Here is a 22544-nt window from a genome sequence, read left to right as displayed (position 1 = left end):
GCCTTCTTGCGACTGTTCCTTGCTCAGCAAAATTATTCACCAGTCTCATTATGGTCCATCTGCTCGGGGGATCGCCGCCAAACATCCGCCTGTACTCTCTCTGTACCAAAACGGCGGACTATCCAAATTCTTGTTTGCGTGTCCCAGTTATCCATTTTAATAATTAAATTTTAAAGATCAATCTGCAAATTAAAATAAAAATGGAACAGATAACTTAAAAAGAAAAAAAGTTATTCAATTTTTTTTTGGTAGCGGCTTTCATCAGCCACCCTGTACTAAGAAAACAATAAGAGAACTCATACAATTTCTAAATTTTTAGAAAAAACTCATTGCTCCAATATTGTGATAGACTAGCTCTTAATCGCTAAGCACGTGCCCTAACATTTTATAATGCCCCGTGTAAACGCCTAAAAATATGCAACTTTGGCACATTACTAGAATGTTTGCGAGATGGAACTTTATTTTTAATAAATAAGCATTGAATCAAAGCTCGTTGGGGAATATACATACACACATACCTGTGTTGTACTTGCGTCAGTGATAATGACGCATTAATTCGTGATACATTCCTGAGTCCAAGAATATATAAGTTTTAACAAATTTAGTAATTTAAAAAATGAATTAAAAATGTCGGTTTAATAAAACTGTTTTATTTAAGAAGATTGGTAATACATATTTGTGGAAGAGTAATAAATGCTTAAAAATCAATTATTGGCTATTACTAAATTTTAGCTAATATGGTGAGGGGATTGAAGAAGTTTCGCTGTGCTTTAAATTATTTTTTATCAATAACTTACAATACCAAAGACTGTGGGACTCTTCATATTATCTCACTATTAATATTCATTGATATTTCATTTAGTTCAGCCTAGACAAGTCTCGTCGTTTTGTTGCAATAATTAAAAGCTTTCAAAAGAACGCGTTTGTACACGTCCCATACCTACATACTTAATTGGTATTAACGATTATTAATTTATATATAATAAAGATAAAAATAATAATAGTAAAGTTAGTTGAAAGATTAGATTCTTTGTGAGGTTTGCACTTCGATCTAAGTAGTAAATAAATAATAAAGTAATAGTACAAAAAGCGCCTTTTTATAAAATAAAAAGTCTACGACAGTGCATCTTAAACAAAGAGCAAATAGATTCTGGAGTCAGCTTAGTAATAAATAATAATTTGTAAAAAACAATTGGTATCAAAACGGTGCTTTAGTGCTGCTTGAGGAGTGTCAGACTGGTACTTCAACCATTTAACTTATCTACCAGCTTAGAAGTGATGTTCTCCAAATAGGTGTTAAAGGAGCCTCTAAAATATTGAAATAGCTTAAATGCCATACTAAGTCGATTAATTTAACACTTTCTGCATCTACTTTCATCTCTTGAATTTCGGAGAGAAATTTTAAATACTAAACACATGGGTGTCCATAAGTATATGGCAAACTTTCGTTTTTAAAGATTTCTAATAATCACAGTTTAACAACTTGAACGACGCAACACAGCAACGAAAACAGACCGAATAAAATATAGTTCAGCAAAATTTAATTGGGTTTTGTTTGTTGCGTAAATGTTTCGAAAAGGCTTAGGGAAATTTAAAAAATACAGATTTTGTTTAGTAATATTATTATCTGGTTGGGCATTCTAAGAGTATCAAGAGAAATATGGGTGTTACGGATTATATTCGAAAACTTAGGACTATTAATATTACATAAAAGTAAACCGCGTTGATTTGCCCCTATTTTGAGGAAAAAGGAAAGTAATTGCTAAGTAAATAATTAAAAAATTATAACAATTTTCAAAATCTTAAATAAAAGATTGACTTAAAAAAATAAGAAGTCTCAGAAAAACACTTCAAAGTCGAGCAGGTATAGAAAGCTGGCCTACATCAACGGACGCTCAAGTAATGATAATTTCGCCAATTTTTCTAACGAAGTCAAGGGGTTTAATTGGACTTCTACGCAGATTTGTCGAATCTCGAATCGTCACAGTTCACTTGTATACTCCACCACCCCATTTATCGCGTATCAGAATATTTATATTTACATATGAGTTACCGCATTTTGCCAATATAATGTATATATGCACTTAATATCCATTCCAGTAAACGGTCGTACGTTCAAATTGTGAGCAACCCACTCAATCAGTGAGTGTTCATCTTCCATCGTTCTCAGTATTTTCACTCTTTTCAGCTTTCGCGTTATCACTAAATCAACGGAGCACCATAGACGACAGTGTAAGCGTCTAAGCAAGTTTGAAGTGGTCGAAGCAGCTCCGGAGCTCTAAGCTGAAATTGCGATTATAAAGCAATCAGTATGAAATCGGTTAATTTGCAAGGCGATTGTTGATGGGCGTATGCGTTGGGTCAAAGTGGGTTCATAATATTGTAGTTGAATAATGAGACAAATAAATGTATATGTAAATAAATAACAAAAACAATTACATGCTAAAGTGACGGCGATTAAGTAGTCAAGTTCATAATTGGCAGTGTGCAATATAACGAATGATAATTGATTAAATATTTCAATGAATATGAATGCGAGCCGTTAACTGCAGTGGGTTCGGGCAAAACACAAGTATATACATATGTTTTACACACGTGCAATATACACATACATACAGATGTTTGAATTTAAATAACAGAATGTCAACAGATAAGTGTACTTTTATTTATTAAGCTTTCGAATATTACATTTTTGGTCTGCGGCGCACATGCCGACAGGTTAATAAAAAATGCTGTGTGTGCACTGGAGATGTATGCATGTCTATCTTTGGGCAAACATACATACAGACGATGCTCGATATTAATTTTTCTGTTACATTCAAAACAAACATCTGTTACATTCAAACAAACTGGAATTTGATAAGTGAAATAACAAGTGCGTAACAAGTGAATTCCAAACACAAACAATTTGTGGGTGAATATTTTGCACTTCGTTGTTGTGAAAACATTACTAAGCCTTGTCTAGCGACCATAAATAAGTTCCAGTAAGAGTCAAAAGGAGTTCTATGCCTTCCTTGTGACTTATAAGTAATTTTTTTCTGCGAGAAAATATTATGTGGATAATTAATAGGCTGTCATCCTAGGAATCCTCAGGTTAAATAAGTGATTTCCGGTAAACTCCCACGTGGCCTAAGCTGGACGAAACCTTGAAAGTATGCGCGTGAACTACACTGCGACTACTCCTACTAACTGTAGTAGTGGGAAAGTGATTTTTATACTTAAGAAACGCTTAAGTGGCTAGAAGACTGTACACAGATCACTCTGTTATCGTTTATTCTGGAAGCCTTTGGCAGGCAAATGCTTGTATGTACGTGCATCTTCGTTTAAGGCTAGGTCTGAGACTATTTGCGGGCAAAAAAAGTATTCGACATAACGCACGTTCTGGGAATAATAAGTGAAAAATCATTGTATATTCAAAAAACAAAAAACAACACTTTTTATTTAAAATTTCAAACAAATAATTCTTCAGATTTTATTATGCAAGTTATTGTAATTATAGAAATGAATAATAGTATTAAATTCATAATTATGGCATTCAAAGTCAATTTGAGAAACACAAGAAGTGTTCGACAATCCAAAAATAAAATAAATTTATGAGCGTAATTTAGAAAAACTGTTATCTAGTATCTTTTCCTCTACGAATAACCTTGCGCAGACTAAATTTTTTCTTACCTCTGGGTCAAATTGAAGAAATTTTTCTTTAAAGATCTTTTGCATTTGAATTTTGTTGGTGAACTGGCACTCTCTCAGTTTTGTGTCGTAAATACTCCCCAAATGCTCAATCGGGTTGAGATCTAGGCTTTGGGCAGTTGTTTTTATAACCTTCCTAAAACTGTATAGTAATTAAAGCCTTGTATTATGCGCAGCAGACTAGGTATCTTTTTCCTGGTAGAAATGAAAGTCCTGCTCTATTCACAACTTTGCCACACTAGGATGCAAATTTTCTGTTACAAGCTCCTATATTCCCAAACATTTAAACCTCCTCCTCCACGTCTTGCTGTAGAAATCAAAGTCCTTTTAGAGTTACAAAAAATTTAAGAAAAACTGCGTCTGTTCATCTTAAAGGGCTGTCAGCTAATTCCATCTTTGATGCTGTCAATCTTTTCGCTAAATTTTTTTCTTTGAATTTTATTTCAGACAATCATTTTGACTTTGTTTATGAAGATATCCTGTTTAATTCAGATACTTCCATCAACTTCGGGAAATTAAATTTGACTGACATCGATGCCTTTATTGTCATACAACAGCTTAAGCCATCCGCTAAAACCGGCGTTGGTGGCCTATTCATTATTCTAATTAAAAGTTGTCCTGCTTTAATTACGTCTTTAGAGCACATTTAATCCTATCACTTTCTGCTTGAGTCTTCGTTGATGGGTGGAAATTACCTGGATAGACTTAATCCTTAAAAGCAGCACTAAAAATTAAATTGAAAATTATAGGCCGATTTCCAAACTAACTGCAATATTTGAGTGTATAGTATAGTCAAAGGCAAAATATACTTTTCCGTTAAACATTTGTTATGTCCCAATCAACATGGGATTGTTCCGGGCAGATTCACGTTAACGAATTTAGCTACATTTACGGAGGATTGTTTGGATACTTTTCAATGGGGTTTTCAAATGGATGCAATCTATGTATATAGATTTTTCTAAAGCTTTTGATAGAGTTTCTTACCCACTCTCCAGCGTGAGTTGAATAACTTTATTCGTCAAACTAATTCATCGTTTTCTAGCCCTTATTCTCACCCTTAGTTCGGTCCAGGTTAGAATACGCGGTATTCGTTTGCAGACCGTTTCATGCAGTCTATATTAATAGATTAGAGTTCGTTCAGAGAGCTTTGCTTTACGCTCGATGAATGAATAATAAATCTCATATCTTTAGAGTCTAGGCGTGTTCTGTTGTCGATGAGTTTTGTCTTTGATATTTGTGTGAGCCCAATAGATTGTTTGTGTCTGCTCAAAAAAATAAATTTGATTACACTTATCTGGGAAAATTGCATTAAATCAAAACTGGCTGGGCTTATTCATATATTTTTCAGGCAAATTGTAACCTTTGTGGCCAATTTTTTGGATGTTTGTGGCTTTTTTCGCGCTGACTTTGTATTAAATTCGATACCATTGCTATAATTTCTCATCATTTTGGGTGTAACATCCACAACTAAATATTATATTTGAGCCTTTAGGCATATTTGGCATAAAGTTTCCTTGATTTAAGGGCTGGGGCACTGAAATATTCAAGGACAGATGAGCATTGTGTAGGTCCTAGAAAAAACGCATTTTGACTGCCTGACAGATCTGGAAATAGTCAACTAATGGAATTTGTCTAAATTTTTGGAATGCACATATGTGTACATAGAGCTATGAAGGGTGATAAATAAATAGGTTTGTGTTCCATACCCAAATTAAAGAGACCCGAAATGCATTTCCCAGAAGAATGCAAGAATTTGAGTTTGAAATCTGATGGAATGAAGGTATAAAGTAATAGTTACTGAGGCTATGTGACATTTACTTTTGACGAAAAAGACTATAAGATACAAAATGCTTTACGAGCAATTTTTTTTTTTCAAATAAAGAATAAATCTATTCATTGCAATTACTTTTTCTTAGAAGAAATTTTCTTATTGCAGAGTTCAATTTTTGATTAATTTTTGAGTTGTGACAGATAACATTGTTATTGCTACAAATTTATTATTTCTTTCTTTATGTATTTATATATTTAAACGAATTATTGTAAAAATTATTGAAATGTAAGATTAAAAATTTATAAATAAATAAAGAATTACTACTACTACTACTTTTTCTTAGACCTGCTTATACCTATGATCAGAAAGTAACGGGAATGTTTAAATAAAACAAAACAGAGTTAAGTTTCAGGCAAATTTATTTTATCCCCTTCAAAATGTGACCCGTCTGAAGCAACACGAATGTGGCAACGTTTAACCCAGTCCTCCATGCACCCCTGGTAGGCCGATGAAGGGATAGCCTTCAGTTCTTCGTCGCATTCTCTTTGATCTCCTCTATCGACTGAAATATCCTTCCACGAAGTGGTAACTTCAACTTGGAAAACAAAAAAAAGTCGCACCGGGCCATATCAGGTGAATACGGTGCTTGCACGTTGGTATTTACTTGGTGTTTGGTCAAATAATCCAGCACAATTTGGGGTCGGTGCGATTGCGCGTTATCATCATGCAAAATCCAAGCACTGTTTGCCCACATTTCCGGCCGTTTGCGACTTACATCATCTCTCAAACGCTTCAAAACGGATAAATAATATTCTTTATTGACTGTCTGGCCCGATGGAAGGTACACATGGTGCACTACGCCTTGGCAATCGAAGAAAACAGCTAACATCACATTTCCGGCACTTTTTGATCATAGGGTATATGCCAATGCATATTTAAATAAATAATTTAAATGGATTATTCCAAAATGGGTAATATATACAATATTATATAATTATATTATAATGGGTATATGCAAATTATAGTCACACCTGTTTTGGCACGAAAACACACACCCTTACTGAGCATTAAAAAACGATTAGCAGTGTTGAATACAAAGTCCGCAAAGGCGCAACAGATCTGACTTAATATAAATATATGCTTATATGGTATGCATGTAGGTGTATATATGTATGTATATGGATTTCAATGCGCCATGGATGCCGATTCTATTAATACTTTGACAACCATTTTGAAGATTACTTACCAAATATCAAGGCAACAAAATGTACTTAGACGCTGCTTAAATGCTGCAATAATCTAATCTTTTATTGACTAATTAATGAAATTTAACGAATTAACGAGTAGGAAGCTAAAGTTATAAAAAGTAAGCGATAAGCTATTAAAATGTAAACTGACTATTATTCGTGCGCGATTGCCAGTTTTTATGCATTTAAGTATGTTCGTATGTATGTATGTATGTAACTATAAATGCATTAGAGCTTTCTTATCAAAACCATGAAAATATTAATGCAATAAAATAATAAAACAATAAACAATAATTTTTACATTATTTGCGCAAATATAATTCATTTTTGCACAATTAATTGGATCCGTCTCGCGAGCATGAGTGAGGTTGAAAAACTTTAAAAAGACAACTGTAAAATTTCATGATATTCTATTCATTAGTTCGTGAAATATTGTGTTAAAAGTTACCCTACTTTTGTTATTTTCAAAACAATGGATCAAGAAGAATTTCGTGTTTGAATTTTACACTGCTTCTTGATGGGGAAAAATACCGTTGAAGCGAAGCAATGGCTTGAAAAGTGTTATGTGGACTTCGCTCCATCAGAAACAACAATAACAATGACTTCAAACGTGGTCGTAAAGACACCGATGATGCACAACGCAGTGGACGTCCAAATGAGGCGGTAACACCAGATGATCGAAAAGAGAAGATGCGTGAGTTAGCTGACATCGTAAAGATATCAAAAGAACGTTTGGCTTTATATTACAAGAGCGTTTGACTATGAGAAAGCTCTATTCAAAGTGAGCGCCGCGTTTGCCCACTTTCAAGACAACGCACTGTGTCGCAAGTCAATCAAAACAATGGCAAAACTATCTACATGAATTGAACTTTGAATTGCTCCCACATTCACAATATTCACCAGATTTGGCTCCTAGCAACGACTGCAATGGTTGTTCGCATACCTAAAAAATGCTCGCCGGTAAAAAATTTCGCTCGAATGAATCTGAGGTCTATTTTAAGGCAAAAGATAAATCGTCTACAACAGTGGTATTGAAATATTAAAGCGGCACTGGAATGATTGCGTTGTTCTTGATGGAAATTACGTTGATGAATAAAGCTAATTTTGAACATAAAAAACGAGTTTTCTTTATTAGATCAGGGGCTGTTCAGCCCATGTGTAATGTATGCAAAAAGTATAATATTATAAAGCGAGTTTGCTATGGAAAGAATAATTTCTATAAATTCAATTTTTCTTTGCTTTGTTTTTGTACCATATTGTAATTTATGATAACGGTATGTTCCCATAGCGTACGCGATAAGGCTGAATATAATTTGTGAAAAAAACTTGATAAATATATTTATTATACATATACATATACTTGTATTGTACAAATTGCTAATGTGGACCATACACTGCCATTGGAAAACTTTTTTAGTATATTTTGGATTGTTTACAATTCCTAAGGACTTAATTTGAATAACAATTTATTTTGTTTAATTTCTAATATATATTTCTATGGCCTATGATATCTCCGATCACCGGCCGCCGTGGCCGAATGGGTTGGTGCGTGACTACCATTCGGAATTCATCGAGAGAACGTCGGTTCGAATCTCGGTGAAACACCAAAATTAAGAAAAAGATTTTTCTAATAGCGGTCGCCCCTCGGCAGGCAATGGCAAACCTTCGAGAGTATTTCTGCCATGAAAAAGCTCCTCATAAAAAAATCTGCCGTTCGGAGTCGGCTTGAAACTGTAGGTCGCTCCATATGTGGAACAACATCAAGACGCATACTACAAATAGGAGGATGAGCTCGGCCAAACACCCAAAAAGGGGGTACGCGCCAATTATATATATATATATATATGATATTTCCGAACATCACATGAGATTTATGAAAAGCTTTTTCATAGCAGAACTGCACTTGGGGATTTTCCATTGCTTGCAGAGTGACTTAATGGATCCACCGAGAGCCACTAAATGGTAGCGACACATTAACCCACTCGGCGACAGCGATAGCCAAATAATTCAAAAGCTTTGCACGTAATAACAAATATTTGACAGCAAACGCCTGTGTTGTTGACTTATTTTTCCCATCCACTGTACGCTAATATTTTTGCCGCATTCGCATTTGACCCAATTACGATTCATAAAGTAGACTGTCTCTTTTGGTGCATCGATCCATGAGAAATACCTATTTCTTCACAGTTTCTACAGTCCGACTTTGAGACTATTTTCCAATCTGCAATCGAAGAGACTTTGGTATTCACACATATACGAGTACACATCTGTCTAAGTATGCACTCGCATCGACTCACGATTCGCTTTCATTTGTGGGCTAAACACAAACTATGACTTCTGAATGAAAAATAGTCTGGTTTGAGCTTCTCAAGTAATAACAATAATTTTTGTTTCGAAGTGTGCGCACTTTGATAACTAATTTTATGAATTAACTAAATATAAATAAAGAAATCATCCAAGGCCGAGCATTTAACACAGTCGTGAGTCAAAGTCCAATTGTTTAATCTCACTCAGATATGAGTTTCTACTTGAGTAATAGCTGATTTTTAGCAACGGTGATCGGCAACGGCTTTAATAAAATTATGCTCGTTTGTTTGAAAAGTGCAGTGGCTGCAAGCATCTTGGCTTGCGATCTTGTAAGCCCAAAATGAACAATTTCTTCGTCTTTTAAGGTTTGGATTGTGATCGAAATTACAGTTATCACATAATTACACAGATATTTTGCACTATCAACTGTGAAACGGTTGGGAATCACTGACTACTTAGGTCAGTATGTATAATTTCAAAAATAAATCCATTTTTTTCTTTACTGCTATAAAAACAAGTTGATTACTTGTCCAGTTAACGAAATTTTTGCAGCTAAGTACTCAGTCACAATTTTAATCTCAAGCTGAACTGTGGTCTACGTTCATGTTTAGTGGATATACCATAATAAAAAATATTAAAAAGTTGGATTATACAACTTAAGCAAGGCATTGCGATAGCTCACTATGCCAAATGAAGATAAGCTTGGAACAACCGATTCCACTTCAGCGGAAATTGAGGCGACTTCCACGAGCAGTTCAGTAAATGAAAGTCTTTTGGGCCAACAAAAATTCAAATTACAATTCAGCAATGTTTCCTACATTACCAAACAGAGTAAGTGATACCTTAACACATAAGTATGTATGTATATGTATGTTTTTACATTACCAAGTAATAAATATAAAGACAATTATTCCTTTTTTTAAACTTTGACGTCTGTAATTTTTATCAATGATGGAGGGAAACGTGTTATAGGTATAAGAATGTTAACTCTTAATCAATGTTGTGTTTAAGACCAAATATTTTGCTCGAAATGTAGCTTACATATGGAGAAAGCAAACAAAGAAAAAAGCCGGGACAGCAAGTAAACAAGTTTAGTGTTGCGAGCCATGTTTCAATCCAGCATTAGAAAAGCATGCATGATACACCACAGGAAAAAATTATAAGACCAACTATATTTCTTATATTTTTATTATCAATTTAGGGCAAACAATTTATGTTTTTAATATTTACACTTTTCAAGTGTAATAGTGCCAATACATTAGAAGGGCAATAAGACTGAAGTCGAAATTATCGAGGAATTTTGAACGTTGGTTACAAAGTGTTCACAAATATTGTGTACGAGCGTATCAAATTTTATGCTGATGAAATAATAGATGAATACCAGTGTGGCTTTAGAAGCAATGGATCGACAATTGATCAAGATTTCCTGGTAAGCCAAATTTTTGAAAAATTTTTCGACCGTAAGATAGTCTAAACAGAAAGCAAATCAGACCCTCTTTCCAAAAACTTGACGTACCGTTGGAACTGATTGAACTGGTTCTCTGCACGTTGAAGAATACTACTGACAAGGTGCTAGTACAAGGCGAAATGTCTGAACCCTTCCAGAGCCTGTCTGGTGTTAGATAAGGAGACGCATTGTCCGTTCTCATTTTGCACACAGTCATAAAAAATATTAACTTGTTCTTAACAATATTTGACAAAGATTTTCCAATATGTGCTTATGCTGACGACGTTCTCATCTTGGCAAAAATCAACAAAAGCAAAACCTTTAGGACTGAATGTCAACGCCTAAAAAACTAAGTTTATGCTTCGCCCAGCCCGTAATACGGATGAAAACAATCTAGCTATAGAAGATTTTGTTTTTGAAAGTGTAAATGAATTCAAATACTTAGGATTCGTTCTATCAGCGATATAATGAAAGAAATAAATCTGCCAATAAGATGACCGATGCAAATATTAAATTTTTCAGATCAAAGGTTTTATCACGAATGCAGAAAATCAAGATGTATAAAACTGTGTTACGTCCGGTTCGTACTTATGGTGATGAAATCTGGAAACTGAAAGTTAATGATATAGGTAAACCAGCTATTGCGATTTGAAAGAACCATAATGAGAAAAATCTACGGACTTATTCGGCTTGAAAACGGCACGTATCGCATCCGTTACAACAACGAAGTTGAAAACCTTGTTGGTGGGGAAAATGTAATACGGTTTATTAAAGCGCAGCGGATTAGATGAATTGGTACAACAAATAATTTAATAAAGGGTGTTTACTTTGCGCCCAATTGGAGGAAGAAAGAGAGGCCGACCAAGAAAGAGATAGCTTGATGACGTAGAAGCAGACTTAAAAGCGATGAACATTCGTAATTGGAGAAATCAGGCAAGAGAGAAAGATTGAATTGTGGGAGGATTGTTGATGAAGCTATGGTCTGACACAGACTGTGAAGCTAAGAGAAAGAGAATATTTAAACTTTTAATGAGAAATGTTTTACAAATATCCAGAAATAAGCACACATTTGACGAAATTAATTAATAAGAAAAGCAAAATCTACTGAACGAAAAGGCATAAACCAATGTTACTAAATATATTCAAAATAAACAAATAGAATTCTTGCTGTTAGTTTATAATTTGGAGCTTAGTAATTTATGTTGGAACCTTGTTTTTGTTTTGAAAGCATGAACAGCTGCGTTGACATGCTGGAATACCACTCCTCATCGAAATGATCATTAAAAATCAGCTGACTCGTCAGATTGAATTTTTTTTCATCGGAAAAAAATACACTTTCTCATTAATCTTCCCAAATGTCAATATGGCCAGTTTGTGGTCGTGTGGATAATTTAGGCTTCGCTACTCGTTTTAAATATTCTAGACTAGGTTCTGCTTGCAAAATTTGCTGCACACGGGGTTATCCAAATCAATTTCAGCAGGGCTATTTGATTTATTCACAGCCAAACGATTAATTTCCCGAAAATCTGTAGCGCTAAGTTTTTTTTTTAATTTTGAAGATATCTCTCGCATTGTCAGGCCTCTCTCACTTCATGCTAAAACTTGTCCCTGCTCAAATTCAGAAAAAATAAATGTGAGAACGAGATAAAGCAATCAAAAACACTTAGAATATAATAATTTTAACTTGCATTGTATTGTAAAATTTTAAATTGAAAGCAAACGCTTTTGGTCTAATAATTCTTTCGTTTTGCACAGAACAAGAATTTGCGCCTTACTAAAATACCAGTAATAAAAGTGGAATAGTTTCTCTTGTGAGATACCGTTTTAAACATACATTCAACGAAACGATATTGGGATATTTTCCATTATTGCTTTAGTAGATATCATCATAATCATCTTGGCCTTATAATTTTTCCGTGCGGTGTATTTTATTAATACCATATTTATATCGCATCAATGTTAACCGCGCGATAGAACTTCGAAGGCTTTAAAAAAGTGAGTGAAATGCATTTTAAACTTCTCTATAGAGGCATTTTTACATAATGGCGTTCATACGAACTGCATAACGGGTTCAGTTATACCAATAATTTATTGCACATTTAAGAAAGCTGTTTCTAAGTTTTTATATTGTAATTTCAAAAACCTAAGTTTTTAATTTATTATTGAAAAATTTTGTTTAATAGTTAAAAAAAACTTAAAATGCGTAAAATTTTCTAATTATTAAATAGGCATTTTATACTGTCTAAGTACATAAAAAAAGCCTATATAATCTCATATACATATTTGCACCTAAATTTAGACAAAAAGCTGGTTAAAATACTTAATGATGTCTGCGGGGAATTCAAGTCGGGGCGCCTTACTGCTGTTTTGGGTCCCTCTGGAGCGGGCAAAACTTCGATTCTTAACGTGCTCTCCGGTTTCAAGTAGGATTTAATATACCTGAGAATACTATTGTACCGTCCGAATAATTTGTGACTTAAAATGTTTTCAGAGCGAGCAATGTTTCGGGTCAATTTACATTCAATGGCAGTGAGCGGAATGTTTTGACTTTTCGCAAATCCTCATGTTACATTCCGCAAGATTTTGCATTACTCGACTTGTTAACAGTGCAAGAAACAATGAACGATTCTGCAGATCTTAAGTTGCCTGCCCAAACGATTTCTGCGGAGAAGCGAAAAATTGTAGGCGCCCGTTATTTATACGAAAAATACCATTTTTTATCACGTAACTTCCACACAGGTTGATGACATTCTCCAGATACTCAATATGGATAAGTGCCGACATAGATTGGTGCGAAACCTTTCCGGCGGCGAGCGAAAACGGCTATCTATCGCTATAGAACTAGTTACTAATCCACCAGTCATGTTTTTTGATGAACCCACTAGTGGCTTAGACAGTGTCGCCAGTTTGCAAGTTATCAACTATTTGAGGAGGCTGGCGCTCGATGGGCATATAATCGTGTGTGTTATTCACCAGCCAAGTTCGAGGCTGATAAAACTGTTCGACGACGTGTTAGTGATGTCACGGGGTCAAGTGTTATATTCAGGTCCAGAAAGAGAAATGATTGCCACCTTTGAAGCGGCGGGCTTTGCCTTCCCCAATTACTACAATCCAGCCGACTTTGGTAAGAGATTCTAAATGTATGTATTTACATATATATGTACATATGTCAATGCATTGTTAATATTTTTGTATATATCACCGCGTTACACACATTCTGTCCTATGAACCAAATATACTTATTCGGAAAGGGGATAAAAAATAAAAATACACATGTATCGGCGATTTTCATGTACACCTCACAATTTTGTTTTTTGTTTTTTATAACTTTAAACGAGCAATTCTTGTATGCATATCTGTATAGCCACACGATCTCAGGATTAGCTTTACGGATTTTAATGAAATTGGTACACAGATAGTGTATCACATTTCTAGACTTTTCACCTAGGTGTTGCAACTGACAATGTTTCACAGGGTTGCCACCTGTTCGAAATTAAAAAAAAAAAATTGCATGAGATATGCCGATGTGGGTATCAAAAGAAAGGTATTTCACTCCGCATTACAATAGAGATATAAAACCCCGAATTTTTTTATTAATTTTATTATATTAAAATTAAAAATTGTTACATTAAAAATTTTAATGCTTTTAAAGAAACTTAGGCCTTTTATTTTTGCGTTTGTAAGTATTTGTGTCAGTATCGCGACAAATAGACCAATCGCCAATCATATGCGTAATGTCTTGTCCTTTAAAGCGCTTTTCAATAGCCGCAATGTCCTGATGGAACCTTTCGCCATGTTCATCGTTATGATTGTAAAGGAAATGGATCTTTAGCGACATTAATATGCCCATTTCGCCATATGCCAAAATTATTTCTGCAACAATATTTTTATAATTGTCAGCTCGTTTGTTGCCAAGAAACTGCTCAATAACGGCAACTATGCCTTTCCATGCACGTTGTTCGATAGCATTCAATTTTGATGAAAATTCATAACTCGCAACTATTTTTTTTATCTGTGGACCACTGAAAACACCTTAAATTATACACATCATTAAAAAAATAAAGTTACTAAAAGCCTTCGTAAAAAAATACCTGCATGAATCTTTGCGCCGTTCAATTTCGGAAAAATATTGCGCAAACTTGCAATCGCCTCGCCCTCACGATCCAGTTTTTTTTTTTAATTTGATACGACACCGAGCTTAATGTGTAGTGATGGCAAAATGATTTGAGATGGCTGCACTAATGGTAGATTTTCTATACTTTCTACGCCTACGCCAGCATATTTTCCAATTATGCTCTTGGTAGTTTATCAGCTGTAATATTAATTCCATGCCTTCGTATGTTTCTTTGAGGTTGGTGGCATATGCGATCGGGACAGCTGGATGTTTGTTTGTTGCTGGATGTTTAGAAAAAAAAAAAAATTTAAGAAAATCTGAGAATTGATAAAATTTTTTTTTTTAATTTTACATAATAAAAACATTTCCACGAGTCTGCCTGCAGAAATTCAGCGCGATTGGATCACGGAAAAAGGGTTAAAAATTGATCCAAAGTTTTTCACACAGGCGGACTACGAGCTCTATATTTTATACATATTTAAAAAAAAAATTCTGACGTGTACATGAAAATCGCCGATACACGTGTATTTTTATTTTTTCTCCCCTTTGCGAAAAAGTATATTTGGTTCATAGGCCAGAAAAAAAGTTCGTTTTTGTAACGCAGTGTATGTATTTGTATTATTTATTTTAGCTTTGGAAGTAAGTAGCGAAGAGCACAATAAACCCATATTGGGTTTGATAGAAAGGAATAAGAAACGGCATTGCGGAGTAGATAAACAACCAAATGAAGATGCAAACCTTTGCGTGCAGGAAAAGTGTAAGTCTAAACACATAATACATCTATGAACTCTTTAGAGTATTTTAATCGGAAGCATAGACAGCTTTCTTCGAACCAAAGTGCACAAATAACCCTCCGTTGGACATCTTTTTTAAAAGCTTCGGTTAGGCACCCGGGTCTGGCTTTTTTTCGTCCTGTTCAAGGATCCTTTTAAAAAGGTTTTATCCACAAATCGATTGAAAATGAAATTTTAGGAAGCTACCTAGTAGCTCATGTCATGCGGAAAAACGTGCGTGTGCATAGGAAGCATTACTTCATTACATTGAAATTCCGTTAACATATAATATTATATTTCTATATATTTCTACAGTTCGGTTCACTTGGTCTACTTGGCCTACCATAGTAATTCAAGGTTTTCTGATAATTCAAGTGAAGGCAGTACTTCGCTCGAATATAAACATGCATCGAAATATTATTCCATCTAGCGGTATTTCACATCAGTAAAAATTCAACAGTTGTAATATTGTGCTACGGTTGCTTTAATAGCCATGTCCTTCCATATAAATTACTGCCTCTAATCAAGTGGACCGGGCTGCATATTACCATTTGTATTTGGTTATTTATATTAGCCACATCTGTCTGTTTGTGCGTAACGATCATTACCTTTCTACATTCAAAGCTAAGATGTCGAGCAATTTAAATTCTCACACCACCATCGAGATGCGATCAAACAATGAAGCTCAAGTTGAACGAATGTTGTATGAGCCCTGCAGATTAACCTCGGTGCGTCTTAGATCAAAGGTGAACGTTTGGCGCCAACTGGTCATACTCACACGAAGATCTCTGCGTACAATGTCAAGGAACTTGGTAAAATAGTTTCGATTTATTACAGTAAAGTGTATATTTTCGGTTTGTTGCGTTTATTTATGCAGATTGCCGTTCAATTGCGCGTTTTTATGCATGTCCTCGTTGCAGCTCTCGTTGGCGCGGTATTTTGGGACATTGGCAATGATGGCGCCCGAACACTAACCAACATTTCCTGCATATTTTTCATTATAATGTTTATTTTCTTTGGCAATTCAATGCCGTCCATATTGTTGTGTAAGTAGAATGGAGTAGAGTTCTACGAATATTACGAAAAGGCTCGTAAGTTAAGTATTTTGATGCAAATAACTATGTTTGGTTACTTTTATAGGTCCACAAGAGACGGCGGTTTTTATACGCGAATACCTAAATGGTTGGTATTCGCTTAGAGCATACTACGCTTCAAAACTCCTCTCTGACCTCCCGATGCTCTTCATATGCCCAACTCTGTTTACGACAATCATCTACTTCATGACAAGCCAGCCGGATGATATGGCGCGATTCGCTATGTGTTGGGGGATCAGTTTAATTTTGGCCATCATTGGACATTTTATGGGGCTAGCTTTTGGTTCGACCTTTGATGTGCAGGTAAATGTTTTATATAAAACACTAAATAGAAAAACATTCGAATTAACATATATATTTCCAGATGGCGATTTTGCTGGTACCTGGAGTGGCTATTCCCTTTATGATATTTTCTGGATTTTTCATACGTATTCATGAGCTCTCATCTGTTTTCCGGCCGTTGTGCGATATCTCATTCTACCGTTACACCATGGAGGCACTTATGCAAGCCATATATGGCTATAATCGCCCCGATTTAGAATGCCATAGAGAATTTTGTTACTTCAAGTCACCAACTAAACTGCTGAAGGAGCTAGGCATGTTGGGTGATCTGTATGGCCATGACATATTTATTCTTCTGCTTTGGATTATATTCTTTAAGGTGCTATTTTTTTTTAGCTTGGTCTTACGCATTAAACGTGCCCAATAAGCTTACGAAAAACCCGTAGGAAATAGGATATAGTAGACATACGATATTAAATGAGAAAACTATCGCTGGAAAACACTCAGCGCAAAGTTAGCGATAGAATAAGGTGGAACTAAATTATACATACGCACAAAGTAATGTAAATTTTTAATAATAGTAATTGGAGCCATGCTTGGTAACACTAAAGGGAAAGTGTAGATCACGAGTTAAAACCATTTTGACATGTCGATGCGTGAATTTATTTTAAGATTTAACAGAGCGGCACTCTTCTTACCATTTGCTCAGACAAACCTTATAACAATACTTCTCGCTTACTCAGGCTGGATGTTTCCCGCAATTACCTAAATAAAATAATAGTTAGGTAACTTTTTCTACGGGAATTATTGTTATTAATTTTAAAAACTAGAAACTGTGTAAATACGATGGAAAACTAGCTTAATAAAAGAGACCAAAGCATTTTTTTTCTAATTACAAAAAATAAAAATAAAGTGGAGTTTATACATATATTCATAAATACGGATTTTATTTATTTATTTATTTTTATTTATTTAACAAACGCCAATCGGCAATATACATACAAATAAAAAGAGGGTACAGGAACAGAACATATAGAGGGCTGATATGTAATACAATGATAAAGAAAATGGGCCGGACGGTTCTTGAGAAAAAATCTATAGGATTATATTTTTGGCATTTCGCAGAAAAGTATCGTAGGTTCCACCATAGAAGTCGAGAACACCATGAAGTGAGTTGACACTGATGGCTATTCTATTGCACGGGCCGTGATAGACGTAGCTTTTGTAAGTAGCGACTGTTTTCAGTAGACGGCTATTCCTAAGTGTGAGACCAGCCGGGGCAGGCTCGAAGGAGCTGCGTACTTCCGGGGCATCAATAATACCATTTACCACTTTATAGAAGAATGCCAGATCAGTTATGCGACGGCGAGCCCGCAGACTGTTGATGTTGTACCGAATGTAGATATCTTCTGTAGCTGAAGCGGTTGATGATGAATGTCGGAAGGCTAAGGTCTTGCAGAGCTTACGCTGCACTCTTTCAAGTCTAGTAACGCCTGCTTCAGTGTATGGAGACCAGATTATGGATCCGTACTCCAGTATTGGAAGAACTTGAGTTTTGAAAAGACGAATCAGGGAGTAGGGATTCTTGAAGTCCTTGCTATTCCTAGTTATAAAACCGAGTATCTTGAAAGCTCTCTGAGTTATTCCGTCTATATGCTTGTGGAAAGTTAGTTTTGTGTCAATCGTGACACCGAGGTCTTTGATGTCATCCACCTCCCTTATTTTATCACCATTGAGTGTGTACACTGCAGGTAAGGGAGTGCGCGATCTCGAGAAGCACATCACAGCACACTTTTTAAAGTTGAGATCCAGTTTGTTCCTTGCACACCAGCCAGAGAGATTATCGACGTCCTGTTGTAGTAGATGACTATCCAGCACACTAGTGATTGATCGATAAACTTTAAGATCGTCTGCAAAAAGTAGGTATTCCGAGTTGAAGTCGTTACCAATGTCATTCACGAATATGCTGAAAAGAATCGGACCGAGGTGAGAACCTTGCGGAACACCCGAGTTAGCCACATATTCATCGGATAGGTGGCCATCCACTTTGACCTGCAGGTGCCTACCAGCTAAATATGACCTAAGCCAGTCTAACGCTTTGCCGCCGACGCCATATTTCCTGAGCTTGTATAGCAAGATGTCATGGTCAACTCGATCGAACGCTTTTCTGAAGTCAGTATAGATGCTATGAACACAGGTGTTGGTATTCAGTGAGTTTAGTAGATAGTTGGTGTAGGCGAAAAGGTTAGTTGACGTTGAACGGCTACTAATAAAACCATGCTGTCTTGTGGTAATGATTGGACCAAAAGCAGCAGAGAGTTTCGGTAGGATCAGCTTTTCAAAAAGTTTAGCCAAGGCCGACTGAATGCAGATTGGCCGATAATTCGTGACTGTATTCTTTGGACCTTCTTTATGAATGGGGCTGATGTACGAGAGTTTCCAGTCTGTAGGAAAAACACCACACTGCAGAGACGATTGGAAAATGTGTGTCAGCGGTTCACAGAGGCCATTGGCGCAATTCTTAAGAAAGGCATTCGGTAGGCCATCAGGTCCCGCACCTTTTCTAGGATCTACGGAGTTCAGTTGCTTGAAGACATTGTCAAAGGTAACCTCAAAGTCATTTAGGTTTACCGATTGCGTGTAAGGGTGTGAGTGTGCTAGGGTTACGCTATCGTCAGACACCGGTGCATATATGCTTTTAAAGAACTGTGCAAATAAGTTACTGATCTCTACGCCACTAGATGCTGATTGATTATCCCAGACCATGGATGCTGGAATGTCACTGTTTATATAAGAAGATACAACTGTATGGAATCAATTTAAAGATTTGGCGTTTTGCAACGATAGCAGAATAGTTTCCGTTTTCAAATTCCCTACATAGATGCTGTTTGACTCGTAAAATTAATGAAATATTATAGTTGTACACTTCATACATTTATTTTCCGACATATTCTTAAAAATTCCCATGGTAGTTAACTCGTAATTGAACACAGATCATATTTATTAACCTTATAGTAAATCTTTATAATTACCACTAAGCTAATCTTCTAATCAGATTATATTAAAGGATCCTTTGCCTAGCAAAGAATGTAAACAAAATGTGACATTATGCATGTGCAAACTTTTGCTCAACATATTAAATAATGTATGCATTTTCCACAAGTTTAATCAATAGAAATCGACGAAATCTCCATCGAATGTTGTTCCTCGTCAATGCTCTCTGAATCTTTCGTTTGTGCTGATTTTGTAGTTTGTTGTCCTATTGCAATCCCTGCTGCAGCACTAGTGCTTGGGCCAATCTCATTTGTGCTGCTGGACGCAACCATTTCGCTTTCATTCAGACTTATATCCGCTGTCGTTGATATCAAATGTGAATTTGTTGCACTATCGCCACTTGCAGCCAGTTTTTTGGACATCTTCACATCCGATTGGCAGGACAGCACGTAATCACTGCACAAATATTTGTAATCACTTAACTCCATTTCCATATCATCGTCTGATGAAGTGTCGGCGGCTATGATGTTTCCATTCGCAGAATTGTTTGCTTCCCCGTCATTGTTTGTTGCTTTCCCACTGCGTTTATTTTCAATAGTTTTAAGCAGTGCCTTAGCTTCAGATTTACGCTATACATAAGAATTAATCACCGAAAATTTAAAACAATATGAAATGTTATTTATGTTTTTATAATTACCTCATCGGACTCGAGACATTTGTAGGCATAATGTGAGGCTTTATCAAACTGTCCTTTGCTTTCGTAGTAATTCGCTAAAGTCATGAAACCGTGGTATAGACTTTGCTTGTCAGTCGCAGCCCTTTCGTCGTCGCAGTACATAATATAACACTGAACAGCGTCCTCAAACTCTCCTCGTCTTTCATGTAGGCCAGCTAATTTGCTCATCGCAACTCCTTCAATGTCACCAACATCGCAGGCTTTCCAATAGCACTTAATAGCATTATCGAACTTCTCCAGCTTTTCATATGTTTCTCCTAATGCGACCAGCATACGGCTATCAAACGGACGAAGCTGATGTGCAATTTTGAAGTAGTATAAGCTATAATAGTGCATCTTAAGTATCTCGTAAGATTGGCCCAAACCATACCAGGCGCGATAGTCTCGTTTATTAACCTCTAAATTTCAGGAGAGTTTTTACTAAAATCCTTAGTAGTGCACGCAAGCTTTTAACTTACCCACCGCTTTTCGATAACTTTGTATCGCAGCGTTTGTGTTCTTTAGCTCCATAAACTCATGCCCCATTAAAGTCCACGCCGACAAATACTTTGGATTTAGTTTTAAAGCTCGTTGAAAATAGACAATGGCCATTTGGTGGTCTGAGCGTATGCTATAGTAATTACCTTAAAAGAAAAATGTGTCAATTTAAATTAAAGGACTCAAATTAGTTCAATTACCCACAACGCAGCACGTTTCTGCGCAGTATTTATTAATGCTGACTGCTTTATGTGCTAGTTGTGCCATTTCAGTCTTTAGCTCCTTTACAAATAACAAATTAGAATATGTATCCATATTCTCCAAACGATAGGGATCAACTTCTTGAAGCGTTTGGAAAATTTCAATGGCTCTTTCGACATCTATTTAAATTTAATATTTATAAAGTTGTACACATGTTGTAGTAGTACACATAATTAGTATTTACTGATTTTTGAATACATCGAGATGCACTAACCTCTTTTGTTATGATATGCCAAAGCCATTTGGGAAGTCACATAAACACATTTACGAAATCCTGCATGTTGAAGATCTTCATATGCTTTCAGCCCTTCGTCATTCAAATACATCTCAATGTAACTGTGTGCAGCAAAAAAGTGGCGCATCCAATGGCCTCCAAAATTTAGAGATAGCATTTTTTCCTTATCCATTATGAGCACTGCTAATTCTACGTAAGCAGCCCATAGCATTGGTGCCAAGCGAATTGCATGTATCAGCATCTGTATGGCCACTTTGTTGAGATTTAAGGCCTTTAACACAACCCCATAAAGGTAGATTCCATAGCCATCCAGTCGCCCGTGCGAATATTCAGAACGAAGAATTGCCAGCAATTCAGTCATATCTCGTACATGACCTGTTTCATTCAAATTCGAACGATCCGTGGTAGAATCTAACCGGCGCTTTTCTCTTGCCATGTATGTTGCATAAAGATGGAGGAAACGAGGTACTGAGGACTCGCAATTACGCACAAAATATGCAGCTCGATCATATTCACGCACATCAAAATAACTTTTGGCGAGGAAATAGTTATCGTATTCAGTAGGAGCTATACCTTCCAAGAATTGACAACATTCCCCAGCCTCCGACATTTTATGTTGATTGCAACTGCTAGTGCTAGCTCCTTCGCAATCAGTATCGCTAAGTCCATGGCTCATTTCAGCCAACCACTTTGCACTCTGAGTTAGGCCACGTTTCTGGCACTCAATAATGCCTCGACGAATTTCTCGTTTTACATCTGGCAATGGGATATTAAATAAATCTTCCTCCATATCAAAGCTCGATTTATAGTAATTTTATTTTTAAAATTATATTTGGAAAGTTTCGGATGGTTTCGATTGACTACCGAAATCGCCGCTCACAATAAAGAGAAACGTCAAATTTGAGTTTAAACTGTGTTGCCATTGCTTAATATTTTTTGTTTGCACCTCAACAGCGCTCTTGTCGTACCTTGTGACGCCAAATACCAAATCAAATAAATTATCTTCAAAAATAATTACTCTATGCTTTAATTGAAAGGTCGAGAATATAGCGAGATCGATTTTCTTCATACCCCACTCTTCTTAATCCACGTACAGCTGAATCGAATTACCGTAAA

At 35.8% G+C, this 22544-nt stretch overlaps 2 protein-coding genes across 9 annotated transcripts; one reads left to right on the top strand and one right to left on the bottom strand.

The window, feature by feature from the left end:
• Positions 1 to 1753: 1753 nt before the first annotated feature.
• LOC129246903 (ATP-binding cassette sub-family G member 1) lies at positions 1754 to 17637 on the top strand. Of its 8 annotated transcripts, none has more exons than XM_054885630.1 (10): positions 1754 to 2366; positions 9599 to 9846; positions 12762 to 12885; positions 12954 to 13143; positions 13202 to 13586; positions 15208 to 15333; positions 15974 to 16161; positions 16227 to 16395; positions 16490 to 16746; positions 16808 to 17637. In XM_054885630.1, the coding sequence occupies exons 2-10, from the start codon at positions 9699 to 9701 to the stop codon at positions 17150 to 17152; spliced, it is 1932 nt and encodes a 643-aa protein (XP_054741605.1). In that variant the 5' UTR covers positions 1754 to 2366; positions 9599 to 9698; the 3' UTR covers positions 17153 to 17637. The 8 variants fall into 8 exon arrangements, with proteins under 8 accessions (XP_054741605.1, XP_054741601.1, XP_054741604.1 ...); XM_054885626.1 differs by having other exon boundaries at positions 9568 to 9846; XM_054885629.1 differs by having other exon boundaries at positions 9550 to 9846.
• Positions 17638 to 19643: 2006 nt separating this feature from the next.
• On the bottom strand, positions 19644 to 22296 carry LOC129246967 (cell division cycle protein 23 homolog). Its single transcript, XM_054885735.1, has 5 exons — positions 21408 to 22296; positions 21133 to 21312; positions 20914 to 21078; positions 20417 to 20853; positions 19644 to 20348 (listed from the first exon to the last, which is right to left on the bottom strand). The coding sequence occupies exons 1-5, from the start codon at positions 22216 to 22218 to the stop codon at positions 19890 to 19892; spliced, it is 2052 nt and encodes a 683-aa protein (XP_054741710.1). The 5' UTR covers positions 22219 to 22296; the 3' UTR covers positions 19644 to 19889.
• Positions 22297 to 22544: the final 248 nt, after the last annotated feature.

Source organism: Anastrepha obliqua, chromosome 5 (assembly GCF_027943255.1).
Source record: "Anastrepha obliqua isolate idAnaObli1 chromosome 5, idAnaObli1_1.0, whole genome shotgun sequence".
In the NCBI taxonomy this organism is placed as follows: Eukaryota; Metazoa; Arthropoda; class Insecta; order Diptera; family Tephritidae; genus Anastrepha; species Anastrepha obliqua.
Note: the sequence above shows the minus strand (reverse complement) of the source record. Positions and strands in the feature narration are given on the sequence as shown.